Here is a 17,858-nt window from a genome sequence, read left to right as displayed (position 1 = left end):
TTTTTGTGTAGGGAAGTCTCCTGACTTGTCCATAAACCTTAGAAGTTTCTTCCCTGTGTGACTGCCCCCCAGCCTCGAAGGCTGGCATCCGTGGTCACCAGGACCCAGTCCTGTATGTCTAGAAGATGAGCACTCTGCAGCCACCACAACAGCGACACCCTGGCCCTTGGAGACAGGGTTATCCGCCGATGCATCTGAAGATGCGACCTGGACCACTTGTCCAACAGATCCCACTGGAAGATCCTTGCATGGGACCTGGCGAATGGAATTTCTTCGTAAGAAGCTACCATCTTTTCCAGGGCTCGCGTGCATTGATGCACCGACACTTGTATTTGTATTAGGAGGTTTCTGTCTAGAGACGACAACTCCTTGGACTTCTCCTCCGGGAGAAACCCTTTTTATCCTGTTCTGTGTCCAGAACCATACCCAGGAACAGTAGACGCGTCGTAGGAACCAGCTGCGACTTTGTAATATTCAGAATCCAGCCGTGCTGTTGTAGCACTTCCCGAGATAGTGCTACTCCGACGAACAACTGCTCCCTGGACCTCGCCTTTATAAGGAGATCGTCCAAGTACGGGATAATTATTTCGGCCATTACCTTGGTAAATACCCTCGGTGCCGGGGACAGACCAACGGCAACGTCTGGAATTAGTAATGACAATCCTGTACCACAATTTTGAGGTACTCCTGGTGAGGAGGGTAAATAGGGACATGCAGGTAAGCATCCTTGATGTCCAGTGATACCATGAAATTCTCCAGGCTTGCAATAATTGCCCTGAGCGATTCCATTTTGAACTTGAACCTTTGTATATAAGTGTTCAAGGATTTCAATTTTAGAATGGGTCTCACCGAACCGTCTGGTTTCAGTACCACAAACATTTTGGAATAGTAACCCCGGCCTTGTTGAAGGAGGGGTACCTTGATTTCACCTGCTGGAAGTACAGCTTGTGAATTGCCGCCAGTACTACCTCCCTTTCTCCGAGGGCAGCAGGCAAGGCTGATGTGAGGTAACGGCGAGGGGGAGTCGCCTCGAACTCCAGCTTGTATCCCTGTGATACTACTTGCAGAACCTAGGGATCCACCTGTGGGCAAGCCCACTGGTCCCTGAAGTTCCCGAGACGCGCCCCCACCGCACCTGTCTCCACCTGTGGAGCCCCAGCATCATGCGGTGGACTCAGAGGAAGCGGGGGAAGATTTTTGATCCTGGGAACTGGCTGTCTGGTGCAGCTTTTTCCTTCTTCCCTTGTCTCTGTGCAGAAAGGAAGCGCCTTTGACCCGCTTGCTTTTCTGAAGCCGAAAGGACTGTACCTGCAAATACGGTGCTTTCTTAGGCTGTGAGGAAACCTGAGGTAAAAAAAATTCTTCCCAGCTGTTGCTGTGGATACGAGGTCCCAGAGACCATCCCCAAACAATTCCTCACCCTTATAAGGCAGAATCTCCATGTGCCTTTTAAAGGCAGCATCACCTGTCCACTGCCGGGTCTGTAATACCCTCCTGGCAGAATGGACATTGCATTAATTCTGGATGCCTGCCGGCAAATATCCCTCTGTGCATCCCTCCTATATAAGACGACGTCTTTAATATGCTCTATGTTAGCAAAATATTATCCCTGTCTAGGGTATTAATATTATCTGACAGGGTATCAGACCACGCTGCAGCAGCACTATTTATGCTGAGGCAATTGCAGGTCTCAGTATAGTACCTGAGTGTGTATATACAGACTTCAGGATAGCCTCCTGCTTTTTATCAGCAGGCTCCTTCAAAGTGGCCGTATCCCAAGACGGCAGTGCCACCTTTTTTGACAAACGTGTGAGCGCCTTATCCACCCTAGGGGATATCTCCCAACGTGACCTATCCTCTGGCGGGAAAGGGTACGCCAGCAGTAACTTTTTAAAAAATTACCATTATCTTATCGGGGGAACCCACGCTCTTTACACACTTCATTCACTCATCTGATGGGGGAACAAAACACTGGCTGCTTTTTCTCCCCAAACATAAAACCCCTTTTATGTGGTACTCGGGTTCATGTCAGAATTGTGTAACACATTTTTCATTGCCGAGATCATGCAACGGATGTTCCTAGTGGATTGTGTATATGTCTCAACCTCGTCGACACTGGAGTCAGGCTCCGTGTCGACATCTGTGTCTGCCATCTGAGGTAACGGGCATTTTTTGAGCCCCTGGTGGCCTTTGAGACGCCTGGGCAGGCGCGGGCTGAGAAGCCGGCTGTCCCACAGCTGTTTCGTCATCCAGCCTTTTATGTAAGGAGTTGACATTGTTGGTTAATACCTTCCACCTATCCATCCACTCTGGTGTCGGCCCCACAGGGGGCGACATCCCATTTATCGGCCTCTGCTCCGCCTCCACGTAAGCTTCCTCATCCAACATGTCGACACAGCCGTACCGACACACCGCACACACACAGGGAATGCTCTGACTGAGGACAGGACCCCACAAAGTTTGGGGAGACAGAGAGAGAGTATGCCAGCACACACCAGAGCGCTATATAATGCAGGGATTAACACTATAACTGAGTGATTTTTCCCCCAATAGCTGCTTGTATACACATATTGCGCCTAAATTTAGTGCCCCCCTTCTCTTTTTAACCCTTTGAGCCTGAAAACTACAGGGGAGAGCCTGGGGAGCTGTCTTCCAGCTGCACTGTGAAGAAAAAATGGCGCCAGTGTGCTGCGGGAGATAGCCCCGCCCCTTTTTCGGCTGACTTTTCTCCCGCTTTTTTCATGGATTCTGGCAGGGGTAATTTATCACATATATAGCCCTGGGATTATATATTGTGATGATTTGCCAGCCAAGGTGTATTATATTGCCCTCAGGGCGCCCCCCCCCCCCAGCGCCCTGCACCCATCAGTGACCGGAGTGTGAGGTGTGCATGAGGAGCAATGGCGCACAGCTGCAGTGCTGTGCGCTACCTTGTTGAAGACAGAAGTCTTCTGCCGCCGATTTTCCGGAACACTTCTTGCTTCTGGCTCTGTAAGGGGACCGGCGGCGCGTCTCCGGGACCGAACATCGAGGTTGGGTCCTGTGGTCGATCCCTCTGGAGCTAATGGTGTCCAGTAGCCTAAGAAGCCCAAGCTACCACCAGTTAGGTAGGTTCGCTTCTTCTCCCCTTAGTCCCTCGCTGCAGTGAGTCTGTTTCACTGTAAAATAAAAAACCTAAAATATACTTTTTTTCTAGGAGCTCAGGAGAGCCCCTAGTGTGCATCCAGCTCAGCCGGGCACAAGATTCTAACTGAGGTCTGGAGGAGGGTCATAGTGGGAGGAGCCAGTGCACACCAGGTAGTCCTAAAGCTTTCTTTAGTTGTGCCCAGTCTCCTGCGGAGCCGCTATTCCCCATGGTCCTTACGGAGTCCCAGCATCCACTTAGGACGTCAGAGAAACTATATTTAGTCTTTGGATTATTGAGACCCAAGTGCATGATTTTGCATCTTTGGGCATTAAGCTGTAATTGCCACACTCTTGACCATTCCTCTAGTCTACCTAGATCCTCAGTCATTCGTTTTACCTCACCTGGTGTGTCTACCCTGTTGCATACCTTTGTGTCATCAGCAAAAAGGCATACTTTCCCTTTAATGCCATTTGCAATGCCACCAATAAAGATATTAAAAAGCACTGGTCCAAGTATAGATCCCTGGGATACACCACTGGTAACATTTCCCTCCTGTGAATGCACTCCATTTACCACAACTCTCTGTTTTCTATCCTGCAACCAAGATCTTATCCATTCAATAATCCTAGTATCCAATCCCAAGCTTCCAAGTTTATTTAACAGTCTGTGATGTGGAACAGTGTCAAAAGCATTACTAAAGTCTAGATAAGTTATATCCACGACTCCACCTTTATCCATCACTTTAGTCACACGGTCAAAAAAGTCAATAAGATTTGTTTGACATGATCTCCCCCCAGTGAATCCATGCTGTTTGGGATCCTGTAAATTGCTGGATTTAAGAGTGTTTCCATCAATTTCCCTACTACTGATGTAAGACTCACTGGTCTGTAGTTGTTTGCCTTTAAATAGACCCCTTAGTTACCTATACTGAAGCATGGATGTCCCTTAAATCTAGTCAGTAATGGCAAACCTCTAACCAAGACAAGTAGAGCGTAAAAGACACACCCTTTTATTATATACTAGCTGGAGTACCCGGCGTTGGCCGGGACTTTAAGAATATCTGTTTACAAAAAAAAGTAAATATTACACACACAGTATAAATAACATTATAGATAGCTGAATACCCGTGCATTGCTACGGGATGAGGATGGTAAATTAGAATGATAGTTGTTTGTTAATTTACGTTGGTTGGAGATCTAGTATATAGGCATATCTTGCTTCCCCGACGCACTTTGTGTAGTGGCCGGACCCCTTTTTGGTCCCACAAGGTCCCCCTCCATTCCCCTCCTCACATCATGTCAGTGGCCCTGTGAAATTATCAATTTATTTACAGTAGCACCAGAGCCGGCCCTAAGCAATATGATGCCCTAGGCAAGATTTTGGCTGGTGCCCCCTAGCACCACCGCTAGTTCCGCCTCTGACCCTGCACCCCTTTCCCAGCACCATCACCCTACACCCATAGTAGTCCTTTTTTTCCCTACCCCCTGTAATTTAAATAAGAACAGTGTGCACATTCGGCGCACAGCCCAAAAAGGTATGTGTTTTTGCTGGCAAGGGGCATGGCCACACAATAGTACCCACAATTCAACTTATGCCTCACAGTAGTGCAACTTTATTCACAATTTATAATGCGATAGTGTCCCTTATTCACATTACACCACACAGTAGTACCACTTTACGTTATATACCTTATATCCTCACAGTAGTGCCCCTCATTCACATAACATCATACTGAATTGCTCCTTATTCACATTACACCACACCATATTGCTCTTTATTCTCATTACACCACACCATATTGCTCCTTATTCACATTACACCACACCATATTGCCTTTTATTCACATTAGACCACACAGTAGTGCCCTTTCTATATGTTACACCACACAGTAGAGCACCTTATATACATAATGCCACACATTGGTAATGCATTTATACACATAATACCACACAGTAATGCCGCTTACACATATGACACACATTATTAATGTCCTTATATATATAATGCGCCTTACACATTATGCCAACCCTTATTAATGCCCTTATACACATAATTTCCCTTACACATATGCCACACATTGTTAATGCCCTTATACACATGACACACATAAATGTCCCTTACACATATGCCGCACATTATTAGTGCTCTTATACACATAATGACACACACAGTGCCCCTTACACATATGTTACACATTATTAATGCCCTTATACACATAATGACACATATAGTTCCTGGCGTGAGTCATCTGGCAGCTTTGCTAATGTTGGGTGCCTATTTTTTATGAAAATGCATCTTATTTGCATTGCTATGTGGCTAGGATGCACAAGCAGCTTCTGCTGATTAAAATGATATGCGGCATGCCTATATACTGTGTGCGACTGTGGCTGTATCTGCATACGAAATGCTACACACAGAATATAGGCATGCTGCATATCATTTTAATCAGCAAAAGCTGCTAGTGCCCCTAGGCATACCAGATGCCCTAGGCAATTGCCTAGTTTGCCTATGCCTAGGGCCGGCTCTGAGTAGCACATTATATACTCTGTGCTGCTGGGGGACTGTGCTATTTCCACTATATAACTGTCAGTGTGTGGGTTCGTGCTACCTCCATTCCCCTCCTCACATCATGTCACTGGCCCTGTCATCACTGACATATCATGCATGTCCTGATATAGTCTGTGCTGCTGGCCTACCCCTAGGGGTGCTAGTGGTGTGTCACCCCCACAGTGTTTGTTCCCAGAGTGTAAGTCATATGTGTAGCAAGTTTGGTGTAAAATGCTCCAGGCATTCCAGAGTTATGCTGTCTTCTGAAATACTCTGTGCTGCTGTCCCACCCCTAGGGGTGCTAGGATTGTCTAACCCCCACACAGTTTGTTACCAGATTGTAAGTCCCAAGTATGTCCAAAGTCTGGTGCAAATTGCTCCAGGCCTTCCACAGTTATGCTGTCTGCTGACATACTCTGTGCTGCTGTCCCGCCCCCAGGGGTGCTATGGGTGTCTGACCCCCACAGTGTTTGGTTCCAGAGTGTAAGTCATTTGTGTACCAAGTTTTTTGTAAATTGCTGCAGGCATTCCAGAGTTATGCTGTCTGCTGAAAAACTCAGTGCTGCTGCCTCACCTCTAGTGGTGCTAGGGGTGTCGTCTCCTCACAGTGTTTGTTCCCAGATTGTAAGGCATCCGTGTACCAATTTTTGAGTACATTGCTCCAGCAATTCCGGTGTTATGCTGTCTCCTGATATACTCTGTGCTGCTGTCTCCCCACCCCCTCGGGATGCTAGGGATTTCTAATTGTTTTAGTTGCCTCGGCCGTGTTTTAATATGCTCGAATGTAAAATTTCACGATCTTCGCTTGTAAACTGTGGATTTGTATACAAAGACAGAAGGACAAATTTTCTCTTTTATATAGTAGATAAACACACAGTATATAAAATACCAGGGTATTCACCACACTGCAAATTAGACTCTAATGCCTCATCATCTTCCCTTAGTTACTTGTATCTGCAGACCCTTTATTTCTCTACCGATGTAGTCAGGGCCGGTGCTAGGGTGTTCGGCGCTCCCCTGCAAACTGTAAATTTGCGCCCTCCCATACTTTACAAAGGGCACATAATGCTTTTACACATAATGCTCCCTGCAGCAGTGACGCTTACACACGTAACATCCCCTATAGCAGTGACGCTTACATACATAACACCCCCTATAGCAGTGACACAAACACACGTAACGCCCCCTGCAGCAGTGACGCTTACACACATAACGCCCCCTGTACCAGTGCCGCTTACACACATAACGCCCCCTGTACCAGTGACGCTTACACATGTAACACCCCCTGTACCAGTGACGCTTACACATGTAACACCCCCTGTACCAGTGAGGCTTACATACGTAACACCCCCTACAGCAGTGACACAAACACACGTAACGCCCCCTGCAGCAGTGACACAAACACACGTAACGCCCCCTGCAGCAGTGACGCTTACACACGCAACGCTCCCTGTACTAGTGCCGCTTACACACATAACGCCCCCTGTACCAGTGATGCTTACACACGTAACGCCCCCTGTACCAGTGACGCTTACACACGCAACGCCCCCTGCAGCAGTGACGCTTACACACAGCAGTGACGCTTACACACGCAACACCCCCTGTACCAGTGTCGCTTACACACATAACGCCCCCTGTACCAGTGACGCTTACACATGTAACACCCCCTGCAACAGTGAGGCTTACATACATAACACCCCCTACAGCAGTGACACAAACACACGTAACGCCCCCTGCAGCAGTGACGCTTACACACGCAACGCTCCCTGTACTAGTGCCGCTTACACACATAACGCCCCCTGTACCAGTGATGCTTACACACGTAACGCCCCCTGTACCAGTGACGCTTACACACGTAACGCCCCCTGTACCAGTGACGCTTACACACGTAACGCCCCCCTGTACCAGTGACGCTTACACACGTAACGCCCCCTGTACCAGTGACGCTTACACACGTAACGCCCCCTGTACCAGTGACGCTTACACACGTAACGCCCCCCTGTACCAGTGACGCTTACACACGTAACGCCCCTTGTACCAGTGACGCTTACACACGTAACGCCCCCCTGTACCAGTGACGCTTACACACGTAACGCCCCCTGTACCAGTGCCGCTTACAAACGTAACGCCCCTTGTACCAGTGCCGCTTACACATGTAACGCCCCCTGTACCAGTGCAGCTTACACACGTAATGCCCCCTGTAGCAGTGACGCTTACACACGCAACGCCCCCTATACCAGTGATGCTTACACACGTAACGCCCCCCATACCAGTGACACTTACACACGCAACGCCCCCTGCAGCAGTGATGCTTACACACGTAACGCCCCCTGTACCAGTGATGCTTACACACGTAACGCCCCCCTGTACCAGTGACGCTTACACACGTAACGCCCCTTGTACCAGTGACGCTTACACACGTAACGCCCCCCTGTACCAGTGACGCTTACACACGTAACGCCCCCTGTACCAGTGCCGCTTACAAACGTAACGCCCCTTGTACCAGTGCCGCTTACACATGTAACGCCCCCTGTACCAGTGCAGCTTACACACGTAATGCCCCCTGTAGCAGTGACGCTTACACACGCAACGCCCCCTATACCAGTGATGCTTACACACGTAACGCCCCCCATACCAGTGACACTTACACACGCAACGCCCCCTGCAGCAGTGATGCTTACACACGTAACGCCCCCTGTACCAGTGATGCTTACACATGTAACGCCCCCCATACCAGTGACACTTACACACGCAACGCCCCCTGCAGCAGTGACGCTTACACACGGCACGCCCCCTGTACCAGTGATGCTTACACAGGTAACGCCCCCTGTACCAGTGCCACTTACACACGTAACGCCCCCTGTACCAGTGATGCTTACACAGGTAACGCCCCCTGTACCAGTGCCACTTACACACGTAATGCCCCCTGTACCAGTGCCGCTTACACACGTAACGCCCCCTATACCAGTGCCGCTTACACACGTAACGCCCCCTGTACCAGTGCCGCTTACACACGTAACCCTCCCTGTACCAGTGCCGCTTACACACGCAACGCCCCCTGCAGCAGTGACGCTTACACACGCAACGCCCCCTGTACCAGTGACGCTTACACACGCAATGCCCCCTGTACCAGTGCCGCTTACACACATAACCCTCCCTGTACCAGTGCCGCTTACACACGCAATGCCCCCTGCAGCAGTGACGCTTACACACGCAACGCCCCCTGTACCAGTGACGCTTACACACGCAATGCCCCCTGTAGCAGTGACGCTTATACAAGACGCAACGCCCCCTGTAGCAGTGACGCTTACACACATTATACTGCACAGTCAAACATATACCACATACACATATACATACACACATACTGTACATACATTGCACACATACAGTACAAATACATACATTCTGTAGATACACACACACACACACACTTTCTCACTCACTCTCCCTCAACTCACCATCTGGCTGGCCGGATTGTATTCTGCAGCAGTTTCACTTTCTTCTGTCTTCCTCTGCAGCATGGCCATGGTCCCGTGTAGCTCCGCCCCTCAGCGCCGGTAAGCCCGCCCCTTTTCGAGCTGGACACACACACACACACACAGGCACTGGACTACTGTCAAGGGGGGTAGGGGGAAGCTTCATGCTGCCGGTGCCGCTGCCTGTCAAACAGTGTGACAGACACAGCAGCCGGCAGCAGCAGGGGGCCCAGGCGCAGCAGCGGGGATGCAAAGCAGGGAGAACGCCTCTCCAACCCTGGCCCCTACCTGCTTTGCATTCCTTTGCTGAGCGGGTAGCGCCGGGCCTGGATGTAGTAGAGGCTGAGCTCAAATTCATTCCACTTTTGGCATGTGTACACAGTAGTAAAGTCCATGGAGGATTCCTAATCCACTTGTGGCCAAACTTTCTCAACCATGCATCCTGTCCAGGAGAGAGACACCTTCAGACTGTGTCTGTCTCTTTAAACTTCTCGAACATTGGTGGATCTCCTACCACAAAGATCACATTCTGGGGGGCGCCCAGCAGGTGTGGTGCTGCCCCGTGATGCATTAGAAATTAATTTGGGACCTCAAATAGAGGTTGACCCCTGCCTATACAGCATTGCTGCATACGCAGGGGCACCGCCGCCACGTTCCACTTGCAGGAGATGCAGGTGAAAACAGCCATGCTTTACTGATCTCCTCCCCCCTCAATGCCGCGTCAGCGCCCCCGGACGCCCGCCGCCTCTCAATCACTATGAAATGTTTACATAATAGTAAATACATACATACATACATACATACACACAAAATCCAATACAAGCAATGTTAACCGTTTGGACAAGAAGTATCCTGAAATCTAAAACCATATTTTTCAATGTTCTGATGCCCCTATCATATCACAGCATATAACTTTGTGATGTGAAGCAAATAAAGTAATATCATTTAATAATATAATAATATATATTGTGTTGGATTAACCACATAACTGATGATTTTTTTTTCGCCAAAAACCGCTCCAAAATTGACGGGGTTTTTTTTATGAGTGAATTAGGTGAAGAACATGAATTTAACCCTATCCAAAATTATTTTCGTTTAAAAAAAAAAAAAAATTTCAAACATCGATCGGGAACATCGAGACCATCGGAACATCGAAAACATCACAACCATCACGGCTTTCATGTTGAAAGCTGGGATAGCCTCCAGGTACACGGGGTGGGGTGGGGTGGGGGGCTTATTTACACTCCCCAGTGGCTGCTATTGTCTGCAGCCGCTGTAGGGGGGGTCCTGCCGTGCTGACCAATCAGCAATCAGCAGTGATCGGCAGCATGGCAATCAGTATGGGAGAGTGCAGGAAGGCAGAGGTACCTTCCGGTCCCTCTGACAGCAGCAGCGGTGGGGAGTTTCCCTTCCCTGCTGCTGCTAACACAGTTTATCTGACTGGTCGCATCCTGTGCGACCAGGTCAGATAAAGCACTTGCAGGCATGATCATATTTGATGCGACCATGCCAGCAAGTGGTTAAAAGAACATAACTCACATTATTACTGCCTTCCTTTGATTAGTTCACGACTCTTTTTAAAGTTACATAAAACCAAAAAGCAATTATATCTTTTGTTTTTTAGAACGGATCCTCCAACCCTAAATGCTTTCATCATGGACAAGGCTTTGTTGGATTATGAGGTGTCCATAGATTCAGACTGCAAATTACTGACTGTGGGAAAACCCTTTGCTATAGAAGGTAACACAAGGTGGAAGTTTTAGATGGCAAACATAAATAATGTTTTACAATAAGAGAAAAGAAGACTTTCAGTATGTCTTTCAATTTCTACACAGGTTATGGGATTGGTCTTCCCCAAAACTCTGCCCTAACCTCTAATATATCAGAGTTTATCAGCCGTTACAAATCATCTGGGTTCATGGACACCCTGCACGACAAGTGGTACAAAATGGTGCCCTGTGGGAAGCGGGTGTTTGCTGTGACTGAGGTAACGCTATATATGATTCTATCCTAGTAAGTGTGAGCCTGATGTAAATGATTCTGTTACGTTGAAGCTTATTAGATATATAATTAAGATAACTTTGATTAAATCACGACTATTGTATTTAGTTTATAAAGACTTTCCAAATAAAAGCTGATCCGATACCTAAGTTATTAGTAACAATGGGGGTAATTCTGAGTTGATCGCAGCAGGATTTTTGTTAGCAGTTGGGCAAAACCATGTGCACTGCAGGGGAGGCAGATATAACGTGCAGAGAGTTAGATTTGGGTGGGTTGTTTTGTTTCTGTGCAGGGTAAATACTGGCTGCTTTATTTTTACACTGCAATTTAGATTGCAGATTGAACACACCCCACCCAAATCTAACTCTCTCTGCACATGTTATATCTGCCTCCCCTGCAGTGCACATGGTTTTGCCCAACTGCTAACAAAAATCCTGCTGCGATCAACTCAGAATTACCCCCAATATCAGTTAGTATCAGTACCCTACTCAGATAACATATGTAGAAAAAATAAAATGAAAATACTGTTTTATAGTGTTTTTGCTACTACAGTAAGGGGCTTATTTATTAAGCAGTTTTAACCCCCATTTTGCTCAAGAAAAGGGTTATCACTGCTTTGTCCTACATTTCGTAGGATATTGCCTGTGATCCCTCAAATTTTGGATCTTTTCTGCAGTCACCGTAGCCTGCTTTGGGGATTGTACAGAGGTTCAGTTTATCTGTAACTTTTTACCTCTAGGTAATGCCATATTGAGATGTCTTTAGACTCTTTACCCAGACCTACTGTCGTCGTCCTATAAAACTGGAGAGGGTTTCAGGATCCCCACCAGTACACGTCACAGGGGCAGATTTATTAAGCTTGGTGAAGTGATAAAGTGGAAGGTGATAAAGCACCAGCCAGTCAGCTCCTGTCATTTTTCAAAACCAGTCTGTAACATAGAAGTTAGGAGCTGATTGGCTGGTGCTTTATCACCTTCCACTTTATCACTTCACCAGGCTTAATAAATCTGCCCCTCAGTGCTCAGTGCTCATTGCAAATGCCCTTAGTGCTGTAACTCCTCAATGGCAGCATTAGGCTGCAGATGACATAGAGAAAACCACAGCTTAGGTTTGGGGATTCAACAGAGCTCCAAGAAAAAGCCTAGAGTCATAAATGGAGGTAAAATGCTCTCTGTGACACTATGGGGGTCATTCCGACCCGTTCGCTCGCTGCGTTTTAACGCAGCAGAGTAAACGGGTTCCTGCTGCGCACGCGCCAGCGCCGTAATGCACCTGCGCATGCCGGACGGCCAAAGGCCGTAGCAGGACAGCGATCGCCTCTGCCTGATTGACAGGTAAAGGCAAATGATGGGCGGGAGGGAGCGAAACGGCGGTGTTTGGATGCCGTTTCGTAGGCGCGGTCTGACCAACGCAGGCGTGGCCGGACCGAACGGGGGGCAAGCCGCAGCTGCTGCGTGATATCATACGCAACCGCTGCGGGCCGGGGAGTGAGGAGTAGCTCCCGGACAGCTCGCTAAAGCTGCGCTGGCCGGGAGCTACTCCTGAAGTGCAAAGGCATCGCCGCTGTGTGATGCCTTTGCACTTCTGCGGGAGGGCCGGCACTGACATGCGGGGCGGACTAGCCCTGTGCTGGGCGTCCCCCCGCATGTCAGGGAAGATGATCGTAGCTGTGCTAAATTTGGCACAGCTACGATCAACTCGGAATGATCCCCTATGTTCTGTGCTATTTCTCATTCTACCTCTGCATCTCATACTTGTATTTGTTCAACGTATCTTGTTTATTATGCTTAATCTGTACTTTTGTATTTGTGTGCCGACTATGGGGGTATTTCACACCTTATCGAAGATGTGCTAAATTTAGAGGGGGATGTGCAGCATGTCATGCCCTGCCACTCCTTCCCCTCCCACACAGGTGCGAAAGCAGTGGCGATGCTTTCGCACCCGCCAAGTAGCTCCCTAGCTGCGCTGGCAGGCAGCTACCCGCCACGTTCTGGGTCGCAGCCGCTGCCTGTGACATTATTCAGCCACTGCGGCCTACCCCAGAAATGATCCGGACATGCCCATAGGCGTGCGCAGCTTATTTTATTAGGGGGTGCACCGCATGAGGGGCGTGTCTAGCACCGCCTTTTGGGTGTGTCTATCACCACCTTTTGGGTGAGTCTAGCACTGCCCAGGGACATGTCTAGCACTATTTTACATTCTCTCAGTAAAATCACATGGCATAATCTAATTTCTCCCTAGTTCCTAATAATAAAGTAGATATAATACACCCGAGAGAAATAAAATGAAACATAATGGTGTGACCACCGGCCCGTACTGACTGTCTGCTACTGGATAACCCAGAGTCCTAGCTGACGCTGCATCCTATCGCTGCTTACACGTCCCCAACCTATACCTGACCCAGTGGCGGAACTAAAGAGTGGTGGGCCTAGGTGCATATGCACCCCCCACCCCTTGCACCCCCAAGCACCTACACCCTAATTTTGAGTGGGACATTCTGAAAAGTACAGGAGATGTAGGGGGCTGAACATTTGAGTTTTAATATAACAGTTTAAAATATACACGTGCCATCAGAGCCACATTTGCCTCTTTCTATGCCATCACACTCTTCCTCTGCAGAACACCAGCATTTGTCATACGTGTCCCCATGCTCACAAGCTACTGACAGTAGTGCCACTTACTCACATTACACCACACAGTATGAGCTGAAATTCACATTACCCCACACAGTATGATCCAAATTCACATTATGCCACACGGTATGAGCCGAAATTCACATTAAGCAGCACGGTATGATCCACAATTCACATTATGCCTAGAGCTGGCCCTAATCAATTTGATACCCTAGGCAGATTTTGGCTGGTGTCCCTAGCACTGTCACTACAGATGTAGCCAGCCTCATCTTTGCTGTGGTGCGTACCCACGGGCATATGCATCGCGGCAAGCTGCACTGAACGCTGTGTTGCGAATAATTGCAGCCAGCGTTTGCTCCATAGAAGTCTATGGCATGCGCGTGAATATGCACGTGTGCATCATAGACTAAGGCACACTAGTCACACCATCCATGCCGCAATGATGGATGAGTGGCGGCAACATCTGTAGTTCCGCCTCTGACCCAGCACAGCAGGCATCACCCAGCATGACCATGAAGCCTTACCCCGCTGGAGTAGATAGTGGTAGAAGTAAATGACTGCAGGTCAGGTGGCACCTCGACCACCGAGAGAGAAAGGGGGAGATAGAGAGATGCCCCTCCAGAAGGGGGGGGGGGAGGAGATAGGCAGAGAAAAGGAGGGAGAAAGAGGGTGGTAGGATACGGAGGAGAGAGACAGGCCCATTTATCAAATAATATTTGCAGCTATGTCCCCGAAAAACACCCGTTTTCAGAAATTAGCCGCAAATATAAGGTTTCCCTGGTATGTATAAAGAAGGGATTGCAGCAGGTATCGGAGATACCTGCTGCGATCCCTACATTTCTGCCCGCAGCTGCATCCCCCATAGGTTTCTATGGGGGATGAAATGCTGCACAATGTATCCCGATATTGGGGGTAATTTCAAGTTGATCGCAGCAGGATTTTTTTTAGCAGTTGGGCAAAACCATGTGCACTGCAGGGGAGGCAGATATAACATGTGCAGAGAGAGTTAGATTTGGGTGGGTTATTTTATTTCTGTGCAGGGTAAATACTGGCTGCTTTATTTTTACACTGCAAATTAGATTGCAGATTAAACACACCACACCCAAATCTAACTCTCTCTGCACATGTTATATCTGCCCCCCTGCAGTGCACATGGTTTTCCCCAACTACTAAAAAAAAATCCTGCTGCGATCAACTTGGAATTACCCCCATTGTTCCCTGCAGCTACTGCAATATTTGACTGCGATAGCCCATTGTATCCTAGATCGGGGAAAGTAGATCCGGCTGGGTTCCCCCGAGAACCTTCTGCCAGAAATGCCTCAGTGCATTGCGGTCATCCGAAGGGATTGCATATTGCAATGCGATCCTGGCCGGTAAGATCTCGGCTAGATCGCATTCAATATGTAATCCATGATAAATGGGCCCCATAGAGAGAGAGTTATGGGGAAAGAGGAAGAGAGAGAGAGGAGAGAGAGACATATAGAGGGCGTGGGGTGGGGGGGTTGGAGGGAGAGTGGGGGAGAGAGTGAGAGGGGGAGGGAGAGAGAGGAAGAAGGAGGAAAAGATAGGGAGAGAGGCGGGTGAGAGAGGGGGAGGGACAGATAGGGAGGGAGAGAGATTTCATGAGAATGGAAATATAGTAAAAATACACTGACACCACACTGTGTCAGTTTCCTCATGGGTAGGGACGGTGTCTGCGGCTGCTTTGTTCTTCTTCTGTCATGCTGCGGTTCCAGTCACACCTGTTCCAGACAGGAACAGTGTTCCCCCTGCTCCTCATGGATCATGTACGCTATAGCAGAGATAAAACAGGGGGTGGGGTCAGAACCTCGGGCCCTTCAGAACCTTGGGGCCCGGCACGGGTGTACTCTTTGCCCCATGTTGCCGAGTTTGCTAACACACACACCTACACCTACACACATATTACCTTCTCCTTCCTGAGCGGGCTCCATGGGATGGCAGCTGTCAGAGATCCACCTGCACCAGCAAGAGAAGGCAGAGCTGTACATACGGGTGTGGTTCATCAAATCGACAGTGTCTAGGTCGACAATGTTTAGGTCGACCACTATAGGTCGACAGTCACTAGGTCGACATGGATGGAAGGTCGACAGGGTTTCTAGGTCGACATGTGCTAGGTCGACAGGTCTAAAGGTCGACATGAGGATTTTTTTTTTGTGTCGTTTTCTTCGTAGAGTGACCGGGATCCCAAATTAGTGCACCGCGTCCCCTCGCATGGCTCGCTTCGCTCGCCATGCTTCGGGCATGGTGCCTTCGCTCCGCTACCGCTTCGCTCGGCACACTTTACCGTTCCAATCGTAGTCCACGTGGATCGTTAAGTATGAAAAAATTCAAAAAAAAGAAAAAAAATGTGAAAAACTCATGTCGACCTTTAGACCTGTCGACCTAGCACATGTCGACCTAGAAACCCTGTCGACCTTCCATCCATGTCGACCTAGTGAATGTCGACCTATAGTGGTCGACCTAGACACTGTCGATCTTCAGACCGGATCCCGTACATACAGTAGATCACCGGGCCCAGGGAAAGTTGGGGGTGTGGCCTAATCGCGGACCCCCGTGGCCACGCCCACTTTTAGAAAACCCCATCCAAATCAGCAGGAGCTGCCCGGCCAGGAGAGGAGGAGCACGGGACTTCAGTCAGTGCAGAAAATCACTGCGGCGCTGCCCCAGTTAAGCTGAGCTGGCCCTATGCTGGGCAACAGCTTAGCATGCTGTATATCGTCTTGCCCTGGCTGCAGCTGCCGCAGCAGAGGAATGAGAAGTGATCACCACTCTCATACCCTCCAACATCTTACACAGAAAAATCGGTACAGATCCGAAAAAGGGGCGTGGCCGCAGGTAAAGGGGGCGTGGCTACGCCCCTATTCCTATACTTCCAATTGAAGTTTGGAGAGCCAAAAATCGGTACAGACCATAAAAAAAAGGTACTGTACCTATTAAAAAGGTACAGTTGGAAAGTATGCACTCCACTGTGCTGCAGGCGTGGCATGTGAGGGGTGCTGCACATTAGGGGGTGCCTGTGCGCACCAGGAACCCCCTGTGTGCACGCCTATGGACATGCCTGCGTTGTCCGGACCATGCCCCACCAACGGCGTTCTAACGCCATTGGCACGAACCTCCCACCCAACGACCGCCTCTGCCTTTCAATTAGGCAGAGGCAATCGCACCTCACTGGGTGCGCACATGCAGTGTGGCCACTGCGCGTGCGCACAACGCTTAGGGCTTCAGAGTGCGATCGCTGTCAGTGTAGCGATCGGTTCTGAATTAGGCCCAATGAGAAGATGTGAGAAGATGGGGAAAAATTTCAATAATAACAATCAAAATAATAAGTTTAGTGCAATTCACATATAGAAGGACTGAAACCAGGGCTGGACTGCCCATCTGGCACTACTGGCAAATGCCAGAAGGGACGATGAGCTGGTCCTGTCACACAGAGAGCAGGGAAGGCTGCGCGCAGTACAGCCTCCGTCTCTCTAGTTTGGCCACTCCTCAGCCTCACCTCCCATTTCCATAGAAATTCAAACTAATTTAACTATATATTAATAGTGTCTATAATGTGCATATAGTCAGCTCAACAAATATTTCTCTGTGAAAATAAGTTTATATATATATATATATTAAGACCACATATGCAGTGAGTAAGTGGTAAGCTGCATAGTGTTTATTTTCCCACTGTGTCTTGGAACCAAAAATGATTTTCTTTCTTGGCATTGGCAATATATTTGAAAAAACATAGGTACTAAAAATATTTCCACCCACATTATTAATATTTGGTGATGCCTGTCCTAGTGCTAGTAACAGTACTGAGCCGCTTTCTGCAATGCATAACAAGGTTAGAGAATACTTGCTGAGTGATCTGTAGCCACTGCTCCATGCAGAACCTTTCCATTTCCTTGATGATCTTGGCTCATCGCTTGTGGACTGCCCTCTAAAATACATACAACAGGTTTCCAATGGGTTCAAATCAATCTGAAGAGTGAGAGGACCATTGCAAAACTTTGAGTTGTGTTTCCGCAGTCTTTTCAGTGTGGATTTTGTTGTGTGTTTGGGGTC

At 48.6% G+C, this 17,858-nt stretch overlaps 1 protein-coding gene across 1 annotated transcript in view; it reads left to right on the top strand.

The window, feature by feature from the left end:
• GRIN3B (glutamate ionotropic receptor NMDA type subunit 3B) overlaps window positions 1–17,858 on the top strand; it is a 152,606-nt gene that overhangs the window by 46,812 nt on the left and 87,936 nt on the right. The window contains exons 5-6 of the mRNA XM_063914369.1: window positions 10,778–10,893; window positions 10,989–11,140. Of these exons, the coding sequence (XP_063770439.1) occupies window positions 10,778–10,893; window positions 10,989–11,140 (268 nt within the window). The remainder of the gene's footprint in view (window positions 1–10,777; window positions 10,894–10,988; window positions 11,141–17,858) is intronic.

The sequence above is a fragment of the Pseudophryne corroboree genome, chromosome 1 (genome assembly GCF_028390025.1).
Source record: "Pseudophryne corroboree isolate aPseCor3 chromosome 1, aPseCor3.hap2, whole genome shotgun sequence".
Taxonomy (NCBI): Eukaryota; Metazoa; Chordata; class Amphibia; order Anura; family Myobatrachidae; genus Pseudophryne; species Pseudophryne corroboree.
Note: the sequence above shows the minus strand (reverse complement) of the source record. Positions and strands in the feature narration are given on the sequence as shown.